The sequence below is a fragment of the Nothobranchius furzeri genome, chromosome 18 (genome assembly GCF_043380555.1).
Source record: "Nothobranchius furzeri strain GRZ-AD chromosome 18, NfurGRZ-RIMD1, whole genome shotgun sequence".
NCBI lineage: Eukaryota > Metazoa > Chordata > Actinopteri > Cyprinodontiformes > Nothobranchiidae > Nothobranchius > Nothobranchius furzeri.
The window spans coordinates 20,918,584-20,941,159 of record NC_091758.1 but is presented as its reverse complement, the minus strand read 5'-3'; the positions used below and the strand labels follow the sequence as shown (position 1 = coordinate 20,941,159).

Sequence of the window (22,576 nt, the reverse complement as noted above, 5' to 3'; positions counted from 1 at the left end):
CCAGAGGAGGTATTTAGGCCACTGTGAGGGTTGAGCCGAGACAAAACAACGAAGGTACCGACCCAGCTGTTGGTTAGCCCGCTCCTTCTGGCCATTGGTCTGCGGGTGGTAGCCTGAGGATAGACTGACCGATGCTCCCATCAGCCGACAGAAAGCTTTCCAGAACCGGGCCGTGAACTGGGGCCCCCGATCCGAGACCACATCGACTGGGAACCCGTGGAGGCGCACCACGTTCTCCAGGAACAGTTCCGCTGTGCGTTGGGCTGAGGGGAGACCCGGAAGGGCGATGAAATGGACAGACTTGGAAAAGCGGTCCGTAACCGTCATGACAGTGTTGAGGTTATTGACCGACGGGAGACCTGTGACGAAGTCCAGCCCCACGTGGGACCAGGGGCGGCTGGGCACCGGAAGAGGTCGGAGGGCACCAGCCGAGACCTGGTTGGGGTTCTTGGAGCGGGCACAGACGTCACAGGCGCTGGTGTATTCTTTCACATCCCTCGCCATGCCTGGCCACCAGAGGGCTCGCTGGAGGAATTTAAGAGTTCTGGAGAAACCAGCGTGGCCAGACAGGCGTGATGAGTGGGCCCAGGACAACGCCTCGCTGCGACAGGCCGTGGGGACATAGAGGCGACCCGCGGGGGTCTCAGGAGGCGCGGGGTCGTCCCGGAGGGCGTTCTGGATAGCTTCCTCCAACGGCCACCTCAGTTGGCCCAGGAAACGGTGTTCCGGGAGGATTGGCGCTGGCTCGGACGAGGGCGAGGAGTGGGTGAATTGGCGGGAGAGGGCGTCCGCCTTCTGGTTCTTGGCTCCCGGGCGGTAGGCGAGATGGAAGTCGTAGGGTTCAAAGAAGAGGGCCCAGCGAGCCTGGCGATGATTAAGCTGCTTGGCAGATTTTATGTGGGTCAGGTTCTGATGGTCAGTCCAGATCGTGAAAGGCTGAGTGGTGCCCAGAAGCCACTGCCTCCATTCCTCCAATGCCCATTTTATGGCCAGTAACTCACGGTCGCCCACACCGTACTTCTGCTGGGTGGTGGAAAACTTCCTGGAGAAGTAGGCGCAGGGATGGAGCCTGTCGTCGGGCCCGCCTTGAGACAGGATGGCGCCGGCGCCGACGTCAGAGGCGTCGACCTCGACCACAAAGGGGACTGCAGGATCTGGATGGCGGAGGATCGGGGCCGAGGTAAAGCGGGTGACCAGGTGGTGGAAGGCCCGAATGGCGTCGGGAGTTAGATGAAACGGCTGGCCAGGGGAGCCTGGTCGAGTGAGAGAGGTGAGAGGGGCTACGAGGGTGCTATAGTTCTTTATAAAACGGCGGTAAAAGTTGCAGAAACCCAGAAAACTCTGCAGTTGTTTCAGGCTGGTTGGCAAGGGCCAGTCCTTCACCGCCTGGATTTTCTGAGGGTCCATGGTTATCCCTTCGTCCGAGATCCTGTAACCCAGGAAGGATATGGACTGCTGATGGAAGGAGCATTTCTCGGGTTTACAGTACAGGTTGTGGTCCAGGAGCCGGGTCAGGACGGCGCGAACATGATGGATGTGTTTGGCCTCGGATTTGGAGTAGATCAGTATATCGTCCAGATAGGCGAACACCCACCGTCCCAGCATGTCGCGGAGGACATCATTAATGAGACGTTGGAAGACAGCAGGGCTATTGCATAGTCCGAAGGGCATAACCAGGTACTCCCAGTGGCCGGTGGGTGTTATGAAAGCGGTCTTCCACTCATCCCCGGCCTTTATACGGACCAGATTGTAGGCGCTCCGGAGATCCAGTTTCGTAAAGATCCGTGCCTGGGAGATGGCATCCAGAGCGGTAGTGAGGAGCGGCAGAGGATGGCGGTCCTTGACCGTGATCTTGTTCAGACCCCGATAGTCCATGCAGGGGCGAAGATCGCCTTCCTTTTTCCTCACGAAGAAGAAGCCAGCGGCACCCGGAGAGGAGGAGGGTCGAATGAACCCCTGCTGGAGGGCCTGGGCGATATATTCTTCCATCGCTTTGGTCTCGGGAGGCGCGAGAGAGAAAAGGCGCCCGCGGGGAGGACTGGTTCCGGGTAGCAGCTTGATCTCCATATCATATGGCCGGTGAGGTGGCAGGGAGGTGGCGCGCCGCTTGTCGAACACCGCGGCCAGGTCCCGATAGGGCAGCGGCAGGTGGGGCGGTGTGGAGCTGGGGCCCCCGTCCGGAAGACCCGCCGAGGATGGAGGAGGAGCGAGGTGGGTCTGGCACGAGGTCCCCCAGCCCAGCAGGCGGTTCTGGGACCAGGAAATATGAGGGTCGTGGAGACGGAGCCAGGGGAACCCCAGGATTAGGGGAGAAGAGGGAGCAGAAATGATCAGGAAATGGAGGGTCTCCGGGTGGCCTTGGGTGATCATACGGAGTGGCTGGGTTCGGTCTCGGACTGGGTTGGGTTGGAGAGGCCTACCGTCCACCGAGGTCACTGGTATAACCCTCTCCAGGGGTTGTAGGGGGATCCGTAGGCGTTTTGCCAGATCCAGGTCCATGAAATTGTCCGCGGCCCCCGAGTCCACCAATGCGTTTACGTGGAGTGAGGCCTCACCATGGAGGAGGGTGACAGGAATAAGGAGACGGTTAGTAGCGACAGGGGTAGAAGAAGACCCAGACTGAGCGACCCCAATACTCAGTGGGGCCCCCCGTTTCCCGATCGTCGCGGGCAGTCCAGGCGTCGGTGGTCGGGAGAGCCACAGTAGGCACAGAGGCCCTCGCGCCACCGTCGTTGTCTCTCCTCGGGGGGAAGGTGGCCGAGCTGCATGGGCTCCTCCGTCAGCATGGGTACAGGAGCTGGCGTGGGTGAACGAGGGCGAGGCACCGGCATCCTGGGGGGACGCGTGGATAACTTGGGTCGAACCAGAACCCGCTGGTCGATGCGCAGCGCCAGATCAACCACCTCATCCAGGGTCTGAGGCAGCTCCCTTCCCGCCAACTCATCACGGATGTAGGGTGCCAGCCCCTCCAGGAAGGCGGCCCGCAGAGCGGAGTCATTCCACTGCAGCTTGGCGGAGATGGTGCGGAACTCCGACGCATAAGCGCACACCGAGCGTTCCCGCTGGCGGAGTTTGAGAAGGCGTGTCTCTGCTCCCACTTCGCTGCTGGGGGGAACAAAGGTCTTCCGGAGAGCGGACACAAACGCAGCATAGTCGTTGCAGGCAGGGGATTTGGAATTGTAAAGCGCAGCAGCCCACTCCGCGGCGCGTCCGGAGAGCAGGGAGGTGAGATGCGCCACTCGGGAGCGCGCAGATGGGTAGCGTCCAGGTTGGCACTCGAACTGCATGTCCAGCGTGGCGAGCAGACCATCAGGGCTCCCCGTCTCTCCGTTCCACCTCTCCGGCAGGCTGAAGTGGGGCTCCTCCCTAGGAGCAGAGCGGGTTGGATGCTGGAGTGCCGCGATCTGTTGCTGCTGATCGTTTGCTTGTTGTTGGAGAGCCGTGAGAGCCGTGGATAGACGCAGGGTGTGGTCGGACAAGGAGTTCACCTTGGTGTTGAGCTGATCTACCATGGAACGCAGCTGCACGTTCTCGTGGCGGAGACGATCGATCTCCGTCGGATCTACTTGGATCTCTGTCATCCTGTCGGGCTGATCAGACTGGATGAAGGAGACGAACAAGGTGAGACGTTTAACAGTTTTATTATTTCTCCGGTCGTATCTCTGTGAGGAAGAAACGATGACTGAGATGAGAAGCCGGTACCGGCGTCTTCCATATATAGCCTTGCTTGGCTGTGACGTGGAGGGAATCCCCGCGAGGAGCACGCTGGGAGCTCCCCATGAGGAGCATGTCGGGAGTTGTGGTCCGAAAGTCAGCCGGGAGATACCTGAGTCCTGACAACCTCAAACTAAAACACAAGGTCCACTGTCCAAACCCGGGAGAAATGCAGCACCAATCTGGTTCCTCATCTGTTTTAAAATTAGGAGCAAGAAGCTTTTAGAAAAACAGAGCTCCTTTCCTAAAACCCTTTAAAAGCCAATAAAATACACAAGGAGTCTGTGGGGGAGATGGCTCCGATCTGATCCCCTTCACAATTTCCTTGTAACAAATAGGGGCCCGTCCGGGATTTGTTTCATCCCTATTTGTTTAACTGTGTGTACAGGAGTTTCCCTGATTAGCGTTAATTTGGCTGAGTGGAGGTTATTTTATTTTAACCTTTTTGTTGCCTCCAGTTAGTCCATTTGTGACCCGATCCTTAGGCCACCAAAACGGATCCCCTCTCCATCTTGGCTGCATCTAGAAATCTTGTCCATAAAAGCTATGAATAGAATCGGTGACGAAGGTCAGCCTTGGAGGAGTCAACTTTCATCGGAAACGAGCCTGACTTAGGCCTAATTTATACTTCTCCATCAGCTCCACGAGGAAGAGACACGCACGCATGGACGGAGACGTTTTGCTCTTGGACTTCTCTGTCTCCTGGGAAGTGTTGCAAAGCAATCCCTCACCAGGGCAACAGAGGGCGTAGTGCTGTTCTGTGATACCCTGTCATGTATCCGGTCCAACATAGTTCATTTACTGTTGTGTTTATATTGTGTTTTTTGTATTTAACAGACTTTTTAACAGACTAAATTGTCCCTCCTTCTCCTCCACCACTTCGTACACTCGCCACCTCTAAACCCACGTTTTCCGTCATTTCCGTTCACGAATAAAACGCTTGTGGCATATCTTTTTACTCCTCCAGTCACAGGTGAATAAAACGTTCATATTTTTAGTTTTTCCATGAGGTATTCTTCAAGCTGCACCATGTCTGCTGCTAGATATCCTCGGCTCTCTTTATGTTTTTGAGAGCGCAATGGGGCGCTGTAGACAACAGCGGCATCCTAATCAGTCACAAGCTTGCGTTCTCCGTCTTGTTGGATAGATGTTTAGAACGGAAAGCTCAACTCTGTCTGTCCTTATGAGGGCTCTCCAGCAGGCTCGCAAGGACGCATAATGGCGTTGTGTGTCTCCGTCCCAACGCAGACGGAGAAGCATAAATTAGGCTTTAGTGGCAGCAATGAGGACCAAGCTCTGACACTGGTCACACAGGGACCTAAAAGCCCATATCGAAAGGCCTGGTACCCCATATCCCCCACAGGCCTCCTTAGACGCGGTCGAACACCTTCTCCAAATCCACAAAACACATGTAGATTGATAGGCAAACTCCCACACACCCTCTAGGGCCCCTAAGAGTATAGAGCTGGTCCAGCCCATCCATTCTTTTTCTGTCAGTGTTTGGTTTTAGGAACTATGTGCCTGAAACAAGCTGTTTCAAAATGTCCCCAAAAAGCATGAATAGACCCACCTCTCATGTGCAAGAGGAGCAGTAGCTTTTCTCTGAATCCCTCCCAGACATGGAAGCTTCTTAGCTCATAGCAGCCTGAGCGGTGTGGATGGGCATGGCCAGCTCTAGCTTGTTTCTTAAAGGGACAGAGCCCTGAAACGTCTCATTCTGAAAGGTCCTGAAAGTGTCAAGAATAAAACATCTGAAATTGCTTCATGTGAGAGGAATTTAGAGCAAAGAACTTCATAAACATTTTTAAATTTGACCATATAACTATCACAACTTATGAATAAAAGTCATAATATGTCGCTTTAAAAGAAAATACACTCATTAACTCCTCTAAAGATTTTCTCATTTCTGTTTTCTATGATAGTTTGACTTTGCACATAAATTAACACCACGCCTGATTTCTATTAGTGACTTATCTGAGACCTAACTTTAGTTTAAAGGCCTCTCTACAGCCACCAGAACTAAAGCATTGGCACTCAGTGAATGATTTTTACATCTAATGAGCGATTTCAAAGAAATAGTTGGTAACTGCAGCAATCATCTGCATATCGTTCCAATTTTTGGTTCCAGATTTTCGTCCTCCAACTGACTTTTTCGGATAATTGCACACAGCGAAGCTGCCAAGCCCCTGGTGCTGTTCTACAGTGGCTCAGTTTTATTTAGATTGAGGTAAAACAGTTTTGGATTCTCCAAAAACAACTGTTGCCAATTGCGATGATTGTCATGTGATATGAGCAGGTGTGTGCGCGGTGGTTTTCTGTGTGAGTGAGCTGCAATGACAGAATCAGGTTGGAGCGTCAGGTTTGATCAGGATTGCTGAATCGAACCGACGTACGCTCCCTCAGCTGTCTGAACGCTCACATCGTCTGCCGACCAAGAGCTGCGACTCTCGTGCTAAAATATTCACTGAAAGACAACTCTGAGCTGAGCTGTGACTTTTATTTCCCCTCCACTCAAACTGTCAGAGAGCTTCTCGAATGTTTGTGTGTTGGTGTGTTCAGGGTTTGGGATGTCCAGAGTTGGCAGCACTTTCACCCCAAAAGCCTCTCACATATTCAGTAAAAGTGTTTCTGTCATTTTCTGCGGTACTTTGTAATCTGTGGCTGAAATGACATCAGGCATGAGAGCTGGAGTATAAGTTTTTTATGACCGAGGTTCTAAAGCAGGATGGTTGCTGCCAGCAGGAGACGAAGCGTTGTATTAATATTATTTTTAGCCAGCTGGGAGCGATTGAAGACAGACAGAAACAGTGCCATCAGATTTCATTTTCCCTCTCTGCCAACTGCTGAGCACAAGTAAATGGATTTGTTGTCATTCGTGGCACGCAGGTAGTACAGATCTGGCTGCAACGCAGACTCGGATCTCCGATGGCACCTAAATGTTGACCCCTGACACTCCAGATGTGACCTCTGGATGGATGTGCTCAGCTTTTAAACAGGAACATGTTGATGTTTTTGTATAAAATGTTGCTATTTTGGTGCTCTGCTGCATCACAACTTCTGTATTTTTAGGAAGCTAGCCAGCATCCTGGTTCATGTAACTTGCTGAATGTATGTGAGCAAATATTATTTGTCAGTTGGCCTCTCGGTTCTGTATCAGAGGAGATCGGTGTGTTCTTCATGTCGAGGGTCAGAGCCGAGCCTCGGAGAGGGAAGGGCTGGTGTGCGAGACAGAAAATCTCCCTCGTCATAACGTCACGTGGCTGCTGAGTTTCCTTGGAGACAGCAGCGGTGTAGTACATTGAGATGCTCGCCTGCTCAGTTGAGGACAGATTAGGCATCTGGCAGCAGCAGCAGCAGCAGCAGCAGCAGTTGGATGTATTTTGCCAGCGAGACAGGTGTTCTCTTTCTCCTTCTTCTCTCAGAGGTAAGTGATGCCTCGTCTTCTGTTTTCAGCATCTTCTCGCTGTTCAGATGCACTGGAATAACACAAAACCCAAAAAGATCATCTGTGAAGGAAACTTAGGAGGAGGCATGTGCAGTCTAGAGTAGTGACACTTGATCTGTTGTCCTGGCTTCTGTCTCAAGAAAGTACTAGAAGAATGAGAAGTGATGAAGTAATCATTCGTAAGGCAAGTTTTGAGGGACTAAACTTCTCAGGTCGGCTCAAACGTGCACCTTAGTGGGTGAGCAAATAATACTGGATGTGATTTGTTTCTGTTTTGTTGAATCAGCAGAATAATCCAGACTGTGCTGCAGTCAGAACAATGTGGATATAAATAGTTTTGATTTTGCTAAAAAAGAACACGCAGATTGGAGCAGCAAGCATGAAAACACAACCCTGCTCGGCGCTCTGCCGTTTAACGGGAGCTTTAAATAAAACAAAACAGACCTGAGGTCAGAGCGGGGAGATGCAGACTGATAGGAGACGGGGAGACGAGCCGCTGCTGTTTTCTGAGTGTTTGAAGCACCTGAGAGATATTTTTATCCTCCGTTTCAATCAGCCCGCCACAATTTCAGCCCTCGTGGACCCTGCTGCTTTATTTACTCCCACAATGTCACCTTCCCCTTTTACAGACTTCCAGTTTAATTAGATTTCCCGTCAGCGCTTGTTGCTCCCGCTCATGTTAATTAGCTTTACACTAATTGCCTAAAAACATCTAAATTGCTTCTTTCAGAAAAGTCTATTCTTTCCAGGTTAGCTGCAGTACATTTTTGTTTTATTAGAGTAGTTTTGAATAACCCCAGCTTTCCCTCAGCCTGTTTTGCTCCAAACTGAAGCTTGAAGAGCAGATTCATGATTATAAATAAGATGCTAATGCTTCTCCTCCACTTCCTGGTGTCAAGCATCACAGGATTCTGCAGCTTAGCAGTAAAAAACGCTCTAATCTTGTCTTTTAGTCAGCCGAAACCAGTGACCAACAACATGAACGACACATTGCTCATGTCCTCTGGGGCACCGACTCCCACCAAAAGGTAAGCAACCCCTCCAGGGCTGGTGACACGTACATGTTTGAAGCTATTAATTATTTTAAAGTGGAAGAGTGCTGAAACAGAACCTAAGCTGTGACCTTGCAGGTGTATTTTTAGTGGAACATGTGATCTCTCCTTCCTACGATTACAGTAGAGCCTCATCATGAAGCTGAACCCTAAAGGCACCTCTCAGGTTTCATTTGATTTAAAATCCAAAGCAATTATTATTATTTACCCAGCAGTGATGAACCTCTGTGGTTGTGGTTTTGATGGTGGAGAGGGAGCTATAATGTGTCCTATCTCTCTCTCCTGCAGGGTAAAATGTTCCTTTTGTGCACAATATCGCTCCATCAGATCTTTCCGTCAATTTGTGCATGCAAGATCCGAGCGCTCAGGGACTCGGGAGTTCCCGCAGCACATTAGTCAGGAATAGTTTTGTCATAAATTCAGAGGGAGCATGAATGAAGGGTGTGGATGTCTCATGTTCACTTGTTCTCCTCTGGGTAGAGTTGTCATCCCTCCACCAAGGTCTCTGGCAGCTGAAGGGCAGACGAGAGAAAAGCTCCAGGAAACGCTCATTTTAAAAATGTACATTTTTGATCCTGACATTTTAAAAAAATCAAGGCTGCTACAAACATTCTGCAAATGAAAACAAGAACAAATGGATGTTTTCAGTGGAATCCTCCCGTCCAGGGGTGAAAGTCCCAAACTGAGCTGTCTGATGGACAATGCCTGAGGAAGTAGAGGTCAGTGGATAGCATCATGTTGAACCTGAGGCTCTTTTTTTCACTGTCGCACCAAAGTATAGAAGCCTGATAACCTTTATGTTGACATTTTGCTCTGTGAGTCAGAGCTGCTTAGCAAAGATGTCACTCGCACGCACAGAAGATGCTCCTGCCCTGAGGGGTCGTAGCAACTAGAACTTATCGTTTGTGTGCTTGAAGCCATCGCGAGGCTTCCACGACAGGCTGCGTTAAATGTTTAAGAGCTTTTTCTTCCTGTTGAAACGCTGATTTATTATGATTTCTCAGATGCAGGTTTGGACACTGAATCCATTTTTAAATTTGAGTGCCGTACGTCTGTCTTGTTCGTTATGACAAGTAGCCATGCCGGTCTGTAACGCCAAAGAGCTTAAGAGGAGATTTTGAGGACAAGGGGCAATATTAGGAATGCAAAATTATGTTTCATTAAGGACTCGACTCCTGGACTCCCGTAGCCCTTTCAGATGCGTTCTAGCTTTGCTGATTTCTTACTTGAATGTTTCGTATCAGTAATGAAATTTCAGCACCAGACAAAGATAATCGGAGAAAATGTAAAAATGCAATTTTCAAATAATAATTCCATCGATTAAAGGATTAACCAGGAACACTGATTCAGTTCAATTCAGTTTATTTATACAGCGCCAAATCACGAGTCGTCTCAAGGACCTTCACACAGTAAACATTCCAATACAGGTCAGTTCGTTAAGCCAATCAGTAATACGTTTCCTATATAAGGAACCCAGCAGGTTGCATCGAGTGACTGACTAGTGTCAGAGTCTTTACAGCAATCCTCATACTAAGCAAGCATGCAGCAACAGTAGAGAGAAAAACTCCCTTTTAACAGGAAGAAACCTCCAAAGGATCCTGGCTCAGTATAAGCAGCCAACCACCACGACTCACTGGGGATCGAGAAGACGAGCAGACACACACACACACACACACACACACACACACACACACACACACACACACACACACACACACACACACACACACACACACACACACACACACACACACACACACACACACACACACACACACAGCAACACCAACCCACCCACACGTGAACACACACACATCCCAACACATTCTCACACCCAAAGCGGCTAAAACTGGCGAAGGGTGACCAAGCGTTTGTTTCCAACGAGTTGGAGCTCCCGACGCAACGGAAACAAAAGCTTGGTCACCCTTCGTCAGTTTTAGCCGCTTTGGGTGTGAGAATGTGTTGCACACACCCCCCCCCCCCCACACACACACACCATATATGCCATGTAAGAGATAAACTTTATTGTCTTGGTCCTAGTGAATCTATAATTAAACAGGTAAACTAGTAGTAGCACATTCTACATTACAGAAAGTAAAATGTTATTATCAGGAGAGGGAGAATGTTAAGTGGTTAGCAGCAGTGTGCTAGCCGATGGCCGCCTCCTTGAGGGTTTCTCCAGCAGGAATGCCCTGTTGGTTACAGGAAGTGGTTCAAAGCAACACCAGACCATCACATTACCACCGCCATGTCTGACCGTTGGTGTGAGGATTTAGTGTTAGTTTTACTCTAGATGGAAAAGAACACAGACATTCCAGAAAGATAAACTTAAGTCTCACCAGTCCACAAAATATTTGCCTAAATGTTTGCCCATCAAGATGTTATGTTTTGGGTAAATATAAGACATATCTTTATGATGATTTGCTCAGCAAAGATTTTGGTTGTGGAACTCTCATTTTTTCCCTCCTCTCTCCTTCTCGGTGTTAAATCACCTCTTTCATTACACTACTGAGGCCTGTGGGTTCTTTAGATGTTGGTTCTACATTACTTTCTGTAGAACAGGACAAGATCTGTTGCTTTTTGGGATTTATTGAAATTATTTCTTGTTTCTGCTGGTCTGAGGGTAATCAGCTCTTGGTTTGGCTGATGAGACTGAATCAGAGTGAATTCATGATTTAGCAAGAGGAGCGGTTACTTTTTCACAAGGAGCCAGGTTTCTTTGTGCAGCTTCCCCCAATGAATGAAACGATTGTTTGAAAACTATACATTGCACCTTGCATCTTTGTCTGATTGGATGTTGTTTGCTAACCTGAAATATTTACGTGTGACAAAAAACAAAAACGAAATAATCCATTCAAGCACTAGATGAGGATATTTTCTGCATTGCGCAGTCCAACTAGTTCCATTTTATCTGTTTACTTATTTATTTTTGGAGTAGGAATGCATTTCATCTTCTATTGTTAAAATATCATTGATTTATCTGATTTTACTGGCAGTGAAGGTTCTCAGTCATCCAGGTCATCAAATCCAAAGGGTTCACATGAAGGCAACTGGACTTCTTTGGTCTCTTGAAGATTAAACAGAGGAGGAGACCTCAGGCCTCACCTTTCCAGCCCCTACAATGCAGCTCTAAACCTAATTTCTAAACTGTTTCAGTCTAGGGCACACCCTCCTGCATCTAATCACAACAACCATTCTAACACAATAGGTCTCAACGACATTGATGACTCGTCAGGGGATAGGGGGAGGCTGAAATAATACCTCAACTGAAGCCACAAATCCCAAATGAGCTAAAACGCAAGAAGCGTGGGTGCAGAGCGGGAGCAAAACAGAGACAGAGAAAGAGGAAATTCAAACCATCTCTTCCATCGATCATAGTGGGCAATGTGAGATCACTGGCCAACAAGATGGATGAACTCCAAGCCCTTTCAAGGACTCAGCCAGAGTATCGGCAGTGCAGTGTTATGTGTTTCACTGAGACGTGGCTGCAGGACCATATCCCCGATTCCAGCGTCTCTCTGCCAGGATTTCTGACTGTACGAGCAGACAGAGATCTAAAAAGGAGCGGGAAAAGAAAAGGAGGTGGAGTGGCAGTGCTTGTCAACAACAGATGGTGCCATCCAGGTCATGTTTCAGTGAAATGTCGTCTCTTCAGCCCAGATGTTGAACTCTTGGTAGTAAGTTGTTGCCCATATTATTTGCCAAGAGAGTTCACCAGTGTTGTCTTGGCAACCGTTTATATTCCACCTTCAGCCATTGCTGAAAATGCATGTGATGCCATCAGTTCCGTTGTTGCTAAGCTACAAACCCAGCACCCCAATGCATTTGTGGCTATATCTGGTGATTTTAATCATGCCTCGCTCTCTGCTACACTTCCAACATTTCAACAGTTTGTCAGCTGTTCCACCAGAGAAAACAAGACATTGGATTTGTGTTATGCAAATGTAAAGAATGCATACATGTCCAAAATATGACCTCCTCTGGGACAATCAGATCACAATCTTGTTTTTCTCTGCTCGGAATACAAACCACTTGTTCAGAGGCAACCTGTGACAAGAAGAACTGTTAGAAAATGGTCAAAGGACGCTGAAGAAGCCCTGCAGGGTTGTTTTGAGACCACAGATTGGATGACTCTCTGCCACGGACATGAAGAGGACATCAATGCCATGACTGGATGTGTCACTGATTATATAAACTTCTGTGTGGACAACATCACACCCACCAGAACAGTGAGATGCTTCGCTAATAACAAACCCTGGATCACCAGTGAACTGAAGAATCTGCTAAATGAGAAAAAAAGAGCCTTCAAGGAGGGAGACAGGGAATTATTGAGGAGTATACAGAAGCAACTGAAGATCAAGATCAGAGACAGCAAGCAGGCATATAGGAAGAAGCTGGAGAACAATCTACAGAGGAACAATATCAGAGATGTCTGGTCAGGGATGGAGAAGATCACAGGCTTCAAGCAGAGGAAGGATTGCACAGATAGCAGCCTGGACACAGCCAATGAACTGAACAAGTTCTTCAATAGGTTCAGTTCAGGAACAAACCCAGCATCCTGTCCCCAGCCAATCAGACATCCCATCCTCCTCGGATCCAACATTTTCCTGTCACACGCCAGCTCTTTTGTCCTCTAATGCAGTCATGGACTCTTCTGGTTCTATAAATCCGTCTTCAACCAAGTCAGGAGATGCTGCTGCCCCATTTACCTCCACCCCACACCTATTTGTCTCTAGAAGTCAGGTGAAGAGGCAGCTGGAGAGTCTGAACAGGAACAAGGCTGCAGGTCCAGATGGTGTCAGCCCCAGAGTACAGAAGGCCTGTGCAGAGCAGCTCTGTGGGATTCTGCAGCACCTCTTCAACCTCAGCTTGGCCCAGGAGAAGGTTCCAGTCCTGTGAAAGACATCCTGCCTTGTTCCAGTTCCAAAGAAAACTCGCCCATCAGTCAATGATGACTACAGACCGGTTGCCCTGACATCCCACATCATGAAGGTCCTGGAGAGACTCCTGTTGGTCCACCTGAATAAGCAAACTAGAACATATCAGGACCCGCTGCAGTTTGCTTATCGCCATGGAGTTGGAGTTGAAGATGCCATCATCCAGCTGCTTCAACCAATCCACTGTCATCTGGACAAAGCAGGCAGCACTGTGAGGGTCATGTTCTTTGATTTCTCCAGTGCATTTAACACAATCCAGCCTGATGTACTTTGCCAGAAACTCCAGAAGACACAGGTGGGGGCCTCAACTATCGCCTGGATTAAAGACTCCCTGACAAACAGACCACAGTTTGTGAGGCTGAAGAACTGCACATCAAACCAGGCGATCAGTAACATTGGAGCACCACAGGGGTCTGTACTCTCACCATTCCTTTTCACCCTGTACACCTCAGAATTCCAGTACAAATCAGAGACCTGTCATCTACAGAAATACTCGGATGACTCTGCAGTTGTCGGGTGTATCAGAGATGGACAGGAAGCTGAGTACAGAGAGCTGGTGGAGCACTTTGTGGCATGGTGTGGAAACAATCATCTGACCTTGAACGTGAACAAAACAAAGGAGATGATTTTAGACTTCAGAAGAAACAGGGTGGAGTCAAACACTGTTTCCATCATGGGAGAAGAAGTGGAGGTGGTTGAGGAATACAAATACCTTGGAGTTCACCTGGACAACAGACTGGACTGGAGAAAGAACAGTGAAGCTGTTTACAAGAAGGGACACAGCAGACTGCACTTCTTGAGGACGCTTAGGTCCTTCATTGTCTGTAGCAAGATGCTGCAGATCTTCTACAAGTCTGTTGTTGAGAGTGTAATCTCTTCAGCCATCGTCTGTTGGGGTAGCAGCATCAGAAGCAGGGACCTGAAAAGGCTCAACAGCCTAATAACAAAGACTGGTTCTGTTCTGGAGATGACTGTGGAACCACTGGAGGAGATAATGCAAAGAAGGATTCTCCAGAGAATCAAGAAAATTATGGACAACCCTGAGCTTTCTCTTCACAAGACTGTCTGACAACAGAAGAGTGTCTTCAGTCAGAGGCTTCTTCAGTTTTGCTACAACACTGACCGCTACTGGAGATCCTTCCTGCCAACAGCCATTGTAATATACAATAACTCTTTGATGACTTGATTATTATTATTATTAATATTCTGAGCTACTACAGCAATCAATTTCCCTCTGGGATTAATAAAGTATTTTTGAATTGAATTGAATTAAATTGAATTGTATTTATAGGTAGTTTCAGCTCAGTAAGAAACAACAGACTGCTGCAGTTTATGAGCTTGACCTTCAACATCCCAGTCAGAATTGGCGAAGCTCCTCGGATGAAAAGCGAAACATCTTCAAGAAACCAAAGAAGTCCAGTTGCCTTAAGGGTCCCCCAGGTGGGGGACCCTGTGACGTCTGTTCCTTAACAGGCCCAAAACAACCCTCACACTACAGAAGAAATCGTAATAATTCCCATCAAAGTAATCAGCAAGCCCAGCACTACAAGGCTATCTAAACTATTTTGACCATTAAATACCATTTTTACCATTTTTCAAAGAATAGGCTTCAAATTACGCCTAGGGCCTGAACCCTTTGGATCATTTTAATGGTATTTAATTTGCTGTCAGGTTCAGTTTAGCTTGAATCCTACAAATTTTTCTTCTCATATCTTTTCAAATGAGATGTTTTTATTATTTCCTAGCATATGCCTGCTTGTTAACACAACAGCTCAATAAGATGTTTCTGCTGAATCATGCAAAGCTTCTTGTAACTCAGTTTCAGTTTAAGCATTCAACAAACCAAGGTAGAACACCCACCGTGACTGTTTGGAGTGACCATTTTGGATTTCCTTTTTTACTACCTGAGGAAAGTCAACAACACCTAACCCACCACAACAATCAGATGCACCTTCTTTAAAAAGTAGTCCATGTTGTGCCTCCATCACAGTCGGCTCTTTGATATCGTCTGCTGTGCTGACCTAGCATCTGCTCCCACTGCCTCCCTCACTGACACCTTCACCCCCAGCAGATGGATTACCTGTTAGTCAGGCAGAAACAGGGCAGCAGAAGAAATAATCCTAATCAGTAGATTGTCTTGTTGGTTTGAAGTGATTTAATATAACGTTAATGAACAGCTGACTAAACATGATGCTAATGGAAGATCGTCACTTTTTAAAATTTGTCATTGATCTATGGTGCCTCAGTTCACATAATTAAATAAGAATATTTTAATAAAAGTAGATTGATCAGAAAATGTCCCACAGAGCTTATTTGTATCGAGAAGTGTCTTGCCCATATCGACTGACTGAGCCTGGCAAACTGAGCCTGTTTTATGATTTTATTCTGTTTCTTTGCTACCAAGCAGTCTTTTCCAACCGAGAAGTGACGCTGTTTTCTGCAAAGTCCCAACAAACTTCTTAAAAAGTTTCCGATCTGCATTTGCCTCAACTTCACCATCATGAAGAATTATTTTGGCCAAAGTCAGACGACAATACAAACAGACTCACTGCATCAATAGAGAAAATGACCTTTAAATCAATGAAGTCTGATGAAGATGGATGTGTCTTCTGTTCCCCGCAGGGGAGATCTGTTTGAAGGCACGGTGAAGAAGGGAAAATAATCAAAAAATAGCATGTATTGAAGCTGATATTGACTTTTATGTGCAATGGCAATGATTGGCTTCTGCACCAGAGACCGACTCTCCCAACTGGAGATGCCGTCAGCTATCTACTGGAGATAAAATGTTGACTAGAGATAAGGATCTCACACAGACACACTTAAAAGACCCAAACCATCTCTTCAAACCTCCTAAATCTGAATGCTGGAAACAAAAGGCTCCATAACGATAATGACTGACGAGACAACACCTGAGGGAAGAAAAGTGTGATTAAACCAATTAAACATGTTTTAAGTGTGTTACTAAAAGTTAGAGAGCTCTTCAGAGAAGCCTAAAGGCAGATCACAAACCCTTGTCTAGATTCAGACTCCAACTGTTCAGGAAGTGGAGGATGAAGCTCCCAGTGGCAGTGGCGGTTTTACCATTAGGCATAGGTCAGCAGCCGTCTGGGGCCTCCTTATGTTGGGGGTGGCCCCTAGCCCTGACCGCCGGCACCCCTCTGTTAATGCCACAATGGACTATTCTTTAAGACGTCGATGCACAAACAGGAAGCAATTGGTAGTCATTCCACTCCAATCCAGTTGATGGTGGTAATACACCAAACTATTATTTGCCAAGTGCCATAAGACTACAAATAATAAGAAGAAGAGAAAGCAGAAGAAGAGAGGCGAGAGCGTTCGTAACAAACTCGAAGCGGTAGTCAAAACATTAAGCATGAAATGGAGTTATCCTAGTGGCTCCAATAAGAGAAAGAAGCAGCTTGCTTCATAAAAGCTTTTATTTTCACTTCCGAAAGTGACGTCGTTTTTCAATGTAAACATCAAAATGAAGCGGAAAGGAAGGACAGTGGAAAATGTTTAAAGGGATGAAAAAATAGACCAAAGTGCAAAATATTAAAAAAAAATAAACAAAGGCAAAAGCACAGGAGCACTGACAGGAAGAAGAAAGCAGAGCAAATATTGAAGGCACTCAAAGGGAGAGAAAAACAGGAAAAAAGAGGAGAACTTATAAAAAAGGGGGAAATAACTCATGTCAGAAGAGGGGAGAGTTTCGCAAATCCAGTTAAAGGTAAGGTTGCTGAAATTTAGTGTAAGGGGCCCCATGTCTGTGTTCGCCTTGGGCCCCCAAATAGCTAAATCCGCCACCGCCCGGTGGAACAGCTCATCGTACCTGTTGTAGATACAGTAGCTAGCTCACGATGTAGTGAGAACTGCTAACATTTGCAGCCAAGTAAAAGTGAATCGTTGCATTTTACTTTTTTAAGGACCTTGCTTTTGTCTTCACACACTAGCCGTTAGCTTGTCGCTCCAGTCTGATTAAATCTGGGTTTCTCCAAACTGCTGCTGTTCAAATGGCTAGCTACAATTAGCATGGAGTGGTGTCTGGTGCTTCAGATTCTTTTGAGTTTAGGGACTTGATCTTGAATTATATCCAATAGTCTGTTGAATGTTTGATATCAACTCATGAATAACTTCAGAGCCGAACAAGCAGAAGTTTATCTGGTGACCTTTAAAGTGAAGTGTGTTTTGTTTGTTTTGGGAACTTTTTTAGTGGGTGCTGTAAACTCGGCAGCTGTCGATGCTGTGAATCGGTAACCAGAGCGGGTTTAATCGTCCCGATCATTGCTTTTACTCTCCGGTCAGAGTTGGATGGCTCCCAACACCATTTCAGCTCTCCTTCACTCCTCATTGCAGACAACCTGCAGAGGAAGACCAGCTTATGTCCGGTCATCTGTCTGCACCATAAGCCATGCCCATGATCATTTAACTCCTGTGCTTTATTTGACATCTGAACATCCACAAACACATCTGGCATGCAACTTTTCATCCCTGCTTTATGACCAGTTGCAACCATACAGGACCCAAGATGGCTGGAATAAAATAAAGTACTCTGAGTTTTATGATGCAGTTATATCTTGGTTATTCCAACAAACTTTTCAACTTGAGCTTTTATATGTCGGATGGTTGACTCTGTGTTTGACTTGTAGTGTCTTGGAGAGTCCCAGTCGACTGGATGAAGAACACCGCCTTATCGCGCGATACGCAGCACGCCTGGCAGCCGAGGCCGGAAACTCCACCGTGAGTGTCGCAAACATTCGTGTCACTGAGGAAAAAATGAACTAAAGGTGTTGAGATTAACGTCAGAACGTCAAGAATAAAGTTGAAAGAATGCAATTGCAACACAGAAATTGGGGAATTTCTTCCAATCCATCAAAATAAGAGTCTGAAATGTAAACATGTACTTTAAAACACCCAAAGCTTAAAAATAGGTGAGCTTTGCCGAAGAACAACAATACTTGTCTGTTAGTTTATTAATCTATTACACAGTATTTTTCTAAGTGCAGTAAATTCAATGATCTTTTAATTTTTTACACATTTACTGTTTCTACTGTAGAGATTTTTTTTTTCATGTTGTGAATCTTCTTTGATGCTGTTACACCAAAATGTCCTCTTCACGCGACAACAATGGAATTTTCTATTAGATTTTTGTTTTAGATTTTTTGTGAAGGACTGACAGAAGCTATTTGAAAAATCTGTAACATTTATTTGATATTTTACTCAGTGAAACTATATTCCTTGGTTAGAAGAATAGAACTAATACATTTTGGTTCAGGGACAAAATGGGGTTCAAACGCTCAGGTGATTCGTCAAATAAGTACTTTTAATGTTTTTCTTTTTTTGGCTCAAGTTGTTTTCTGTTTCTTGACTGCTGCAATTTCTGACTGGATGCCTCCCCCTCTGTGCTGTGTATTTTAAAAAAAAGCTGGCCCCGCCCACCCATCCCTGCTCAGGCTGCTATAGGCTGAGAAGTTCTGATATCTGGGAGGGGCTCACAGTAGAGCTGCTGCTCCTCCAGCAGCAGCTTTCACTTGCACATGAGAGGTGGTTCTACTATCCCTATTTGTGACATCACAAACGGGGATTGTTTTAGGTACGTAATTCCAAAACCAAACTCTGACAGAGAATAAGATGGATGGATTTTTTTTCCACCTTTGGAGTGTTTATAGAGTGCAGACCCACATTGATAAATTTAGAATCAAAAACTGTTTTATGTTTTAATTTGAAATATTTTCCCCTTATAAAGTAAACAAAATTTAGGAAAGAAAATCTGTTTCATCAGGATCCCAAGGTTAGATGGTGACTCTAAAAACAAGACTCTAAGAAAGCTAGTGCCAGTAAATAAACTCAGAGGTTTGTGTGTGTGTGTGTGTGTGTGTGTGTGTGTGTGTGTGTGTGTGTGTGTGTGTGTGTGTGTGCGCGCGCGCGTTATTTTAATTTTATTTTTTTTGCTGTTTGCAGTAAAATAAAATGAGCTGAAGTAAGTTAAACAAGAGCAGAAACTAGTTGTTTGTCTATGCTGACATCCTTCTGTCATCGTTTTGTGTTGCAGCAGCAGTGTCCTCCATCAGACCTGGGTTTTAACTTTGATGCCAACAAGCAACAGAGACAGCTGATTGCTGAGCTGGAGAACAAAAACAGGTGCAATTTATAGCTCTATCATTTTTTATTATGTTTGATTATGTTGTTGGCTTATGGGATTGCAGCGGTGGAAAATATTTAGTCACAATACGGTGGTCAAGTTTTATTAACTGAATATTTTTATGTACTTTTTGTTGTTATTATTATTGTTATATAACTTTAAAATTTTAAGCCTATTATTATAACTGAACTCTGCCATCTTATTCTTTATTGGTTGTTGTTGAAGGAGGACCTGCTCGAAAACGAGATGTTACATTTCAAGCAGTTTGTCCTCCTGAAAAAACATAAGCTATATAGATAAATAAATAAACAAACAAATAAAAAAATACATAAAAAAATAATAAAATAAATAAATAAATCTATATCTTTCTCTTTTATTTATGCACAACTTTTATGGTAGCTTTGCAAATTAAGTTTTTTTTCTTCAGCTAAAAGCAGTAAACCAGAGAAATAAAACTCAAAGTCTAACAGATCTTATTGGAACATCTTTACTTTTATTGATTTTCAAAATAAAACTACTTTTATTCAGTTAACAGACATTCGCCTAACCCCGACAATATATTTCTCTTTATTAATGTAAATCCTCTGATGTGACACTTTTATTTGTTGCAATGTGAAAAAGTCCTATGCTACTTTCCCTGTGCTCAGGGAGATCCTGCAGGAGATCCAGAGGCTGCGTTTGGAGCACGAGCAGGCCTCTCAGCCGACACCAGAAAAAGCCCAACAGAACCCGACGCTCCTGACTGAACTACGGCTCCTCAGGTTGGAACCCAAACAGCACAAGTCATCAGTTAGTCAGATCTAAGATCCACCATAAATCAGGACTGTTGGGTTTAAGTGGACACGTAGCAAATAAAAAGGCATGAATAATGGATACACGAGCATGTTTATTAACCACCAGTAGTGGATTTACATATTGATCTTTTGTCTCTGCTGACTGGAGCTTTGTAGCTTCTAACACACGTGACTGAAACCCAGATTCACTGTAATCACAGCTTTACCTTTTCTTTATTTACTTTAGATAAAAGTATTTTTCAAATCAGTATGATGTAAAAAAAAATTAACACATATACTCATGAAGGCGGGTTGTCTCACAGCAGATTCTGGGGGACCTGCTTCGTTTTTGCTGCTCAAACTTTAGCGACGCTCTGCAAACATAACTACTCCTAACATGCTGTGAGGTGTTGTGCATTTTGGCTTCGGATTTAAAGCTTTTATTTGTTTATTTTAAGTATCAGAATCAGGGGCGCCTCCAGAAATTTTTCATAGGGGTGGCCAGACAGGGCCAACGAAATGTTTGGGGTGGCAAACCAAATTGGTCCTTGTGGTAACTCTGGGAGAGTTTAGCCTGTGACGATGTATTGGATTGCTTCTTTATTCATTTTTATTTAAAAAAAAAAAAGGAAGCATCCAAAACATTTTACTTAAATGTTACAAACACAAACATTTCAGAAAAAAACATTTCAGTTATTTAAAATGTTATTTCAATTTTTATTTTAAAATATTATTTTATTTTTGTTTGTTTTGTTTAATTCACCTGTTGCTGTGTTCACAAAAACTGATGGAGATAAAAACTTTTTTAAAATGTTGAGCAGCAGAAACATACAGTATGTATTTTTTTTAATTCTGATTATTTCTTTACTTATTATTTGTATTATTTTTACTTTGTTTTACAATTATGTCTTGAATAAATAAGATCAATGCAGTGAGCATTAATATTATTATGATTTATTAACACTGGCTTTTGCTAATGGGGGGGGGGGGGGGCAGCAATTTTCTAGGGGTGGCCATAGCCACCCCTGGCCACCCCTTGGGGGCGCCATTGATCAGGATACTAGAATAAATGAATAAATAGTGACGTCACAAACACATGAGCACATTAACCCGATGAGCCGTCACCTTCAGGCAGAAGCAAACAAAAGCAGATAGCTTTAGGATAAAACCGTCTTTTTGGTCAAATCTCAAAATAAACTGATATGTTTGTCTGTTTGGCAATTGACACACACACACACACACACACACACACATACACACACACACACACACACACACACACACACACACACACACACACACACATCTCTCAGCTTCTACAACACCAAAATTATCTTAATATTTGTAAAACTGACTGAGTTTTAGCTTTCTTTTTTTGTATTTTCTCTGTTGTTCAGCAGTGGCAGCCATATTGAATCAAGTTGACTCAAAGGACAAGTCAGATAGATGACCATTGTGGTTTGTCATCAGAGCATTTCACTCAATTCCAGTGGTTCATGAAATATGTTACAGACTTTAAGATAAATGTGCTCACAAACATGCAGAAACATTATTGTCTTATGACAACAAAAAGTGAGTTAACCATAACAGGAAAGAGCCTAATTACCATCTAAAGCTGGTTTTATTAATGACTAATCTGACTAAATACATTTCTACACTATCAACACCAGGGGATGACAATGAGCCACAGTTCTCTGCGGGGGGGGGGGGGGGGGGGGGGGGGGGGGGGGGGGGGGGGGCTCCAGCCTCAGAACATAAAATATGCTTGGTGTTAATAAACACTTTAAATTGTTTCATTCATGTGTATCTATAACCACAACCGTGTTTTATTTAGGACTCCTGCTTCATAGTCAAACATCAAACTGCAGCATTTAAGCCTTTTTCTCTGCAGACACAGGAAAGACGAGCTGGAGAGGCGCATGTCGGCCTTGCAGGAGAGCAGACGGGAGCTGATGGTGCAGCTGGAGGGACTCATGAGGCTGCTAAAGGTAAAACCTTACCTGCAGGTGGGATGATGAAACATCAACGCTGAAATCACGAGCTCCTAAATCTGCCGCTGGTGTTTAATGGTGCTTTTGGTGCTGATTTGACTTAATTTAATAGGTTTAATGATATAAAACACTTTTTCTTAGCTGTGATGCATAAAAATCACTCTCTTCATCTTTCTTTGCTATAATTTACTCTCCTCACTCTTTCTCTGCTCACCTTTGCTGGCTGATAGGATGAGGAGCAGAAACAGGCTGTAAGTTTCCCATGATTCAGTTTGCTTCACTTGCTTTAAAACTTCTTCCTCCCGTTCTTTCAGCAGATGTAAAAGGCAGAGAGCTGATTTACTGTCAGGAAAAAGGATAATGCTGTCATATTGATCCGGTCGTCAGACACAGAGCGCTCTCTGATTGGTTGGAATCCATAGATGTGGCTTTAAAGCTGGTTTCAAACCAAACAAGTTAGAACACCTGTTTTTGTTGGTGTGAGTGACAGAAACCTGCTCCTTTCATCTGGTTTACCGCCTCCCA

General features: G+C 45.3%; 1 protein-coding gene across 1 annotated transcript in view; it reads left to right on the top strand.

Moving 5' to 3' along the window:
* dtnbb (dystrobrevin, beta b) overlaps window positions 1-22,576 on the top strand; it is a gene marked incomplete in the record, with an annotated part of 49,737 nt that overhangs the window by 21,308 nt on the left and 5,853 nt on the right. Inside the window, 5 exon segments of the mRNA XM_070547073.1 lie at window positions 8,113-8,187; window positions 17,795-17,885; window positions 19,198-19,286; window positions 19,935-20,048; window positions 21,952-22,048. Coding sequence (XP_070403174.1) covers window positions 8,113-8,187; window positions 17,795-17,885; window positions 19,198-19,286; window positions 19,935-20,048; window positions 21,952-22,048 — 466 coding nt within the window.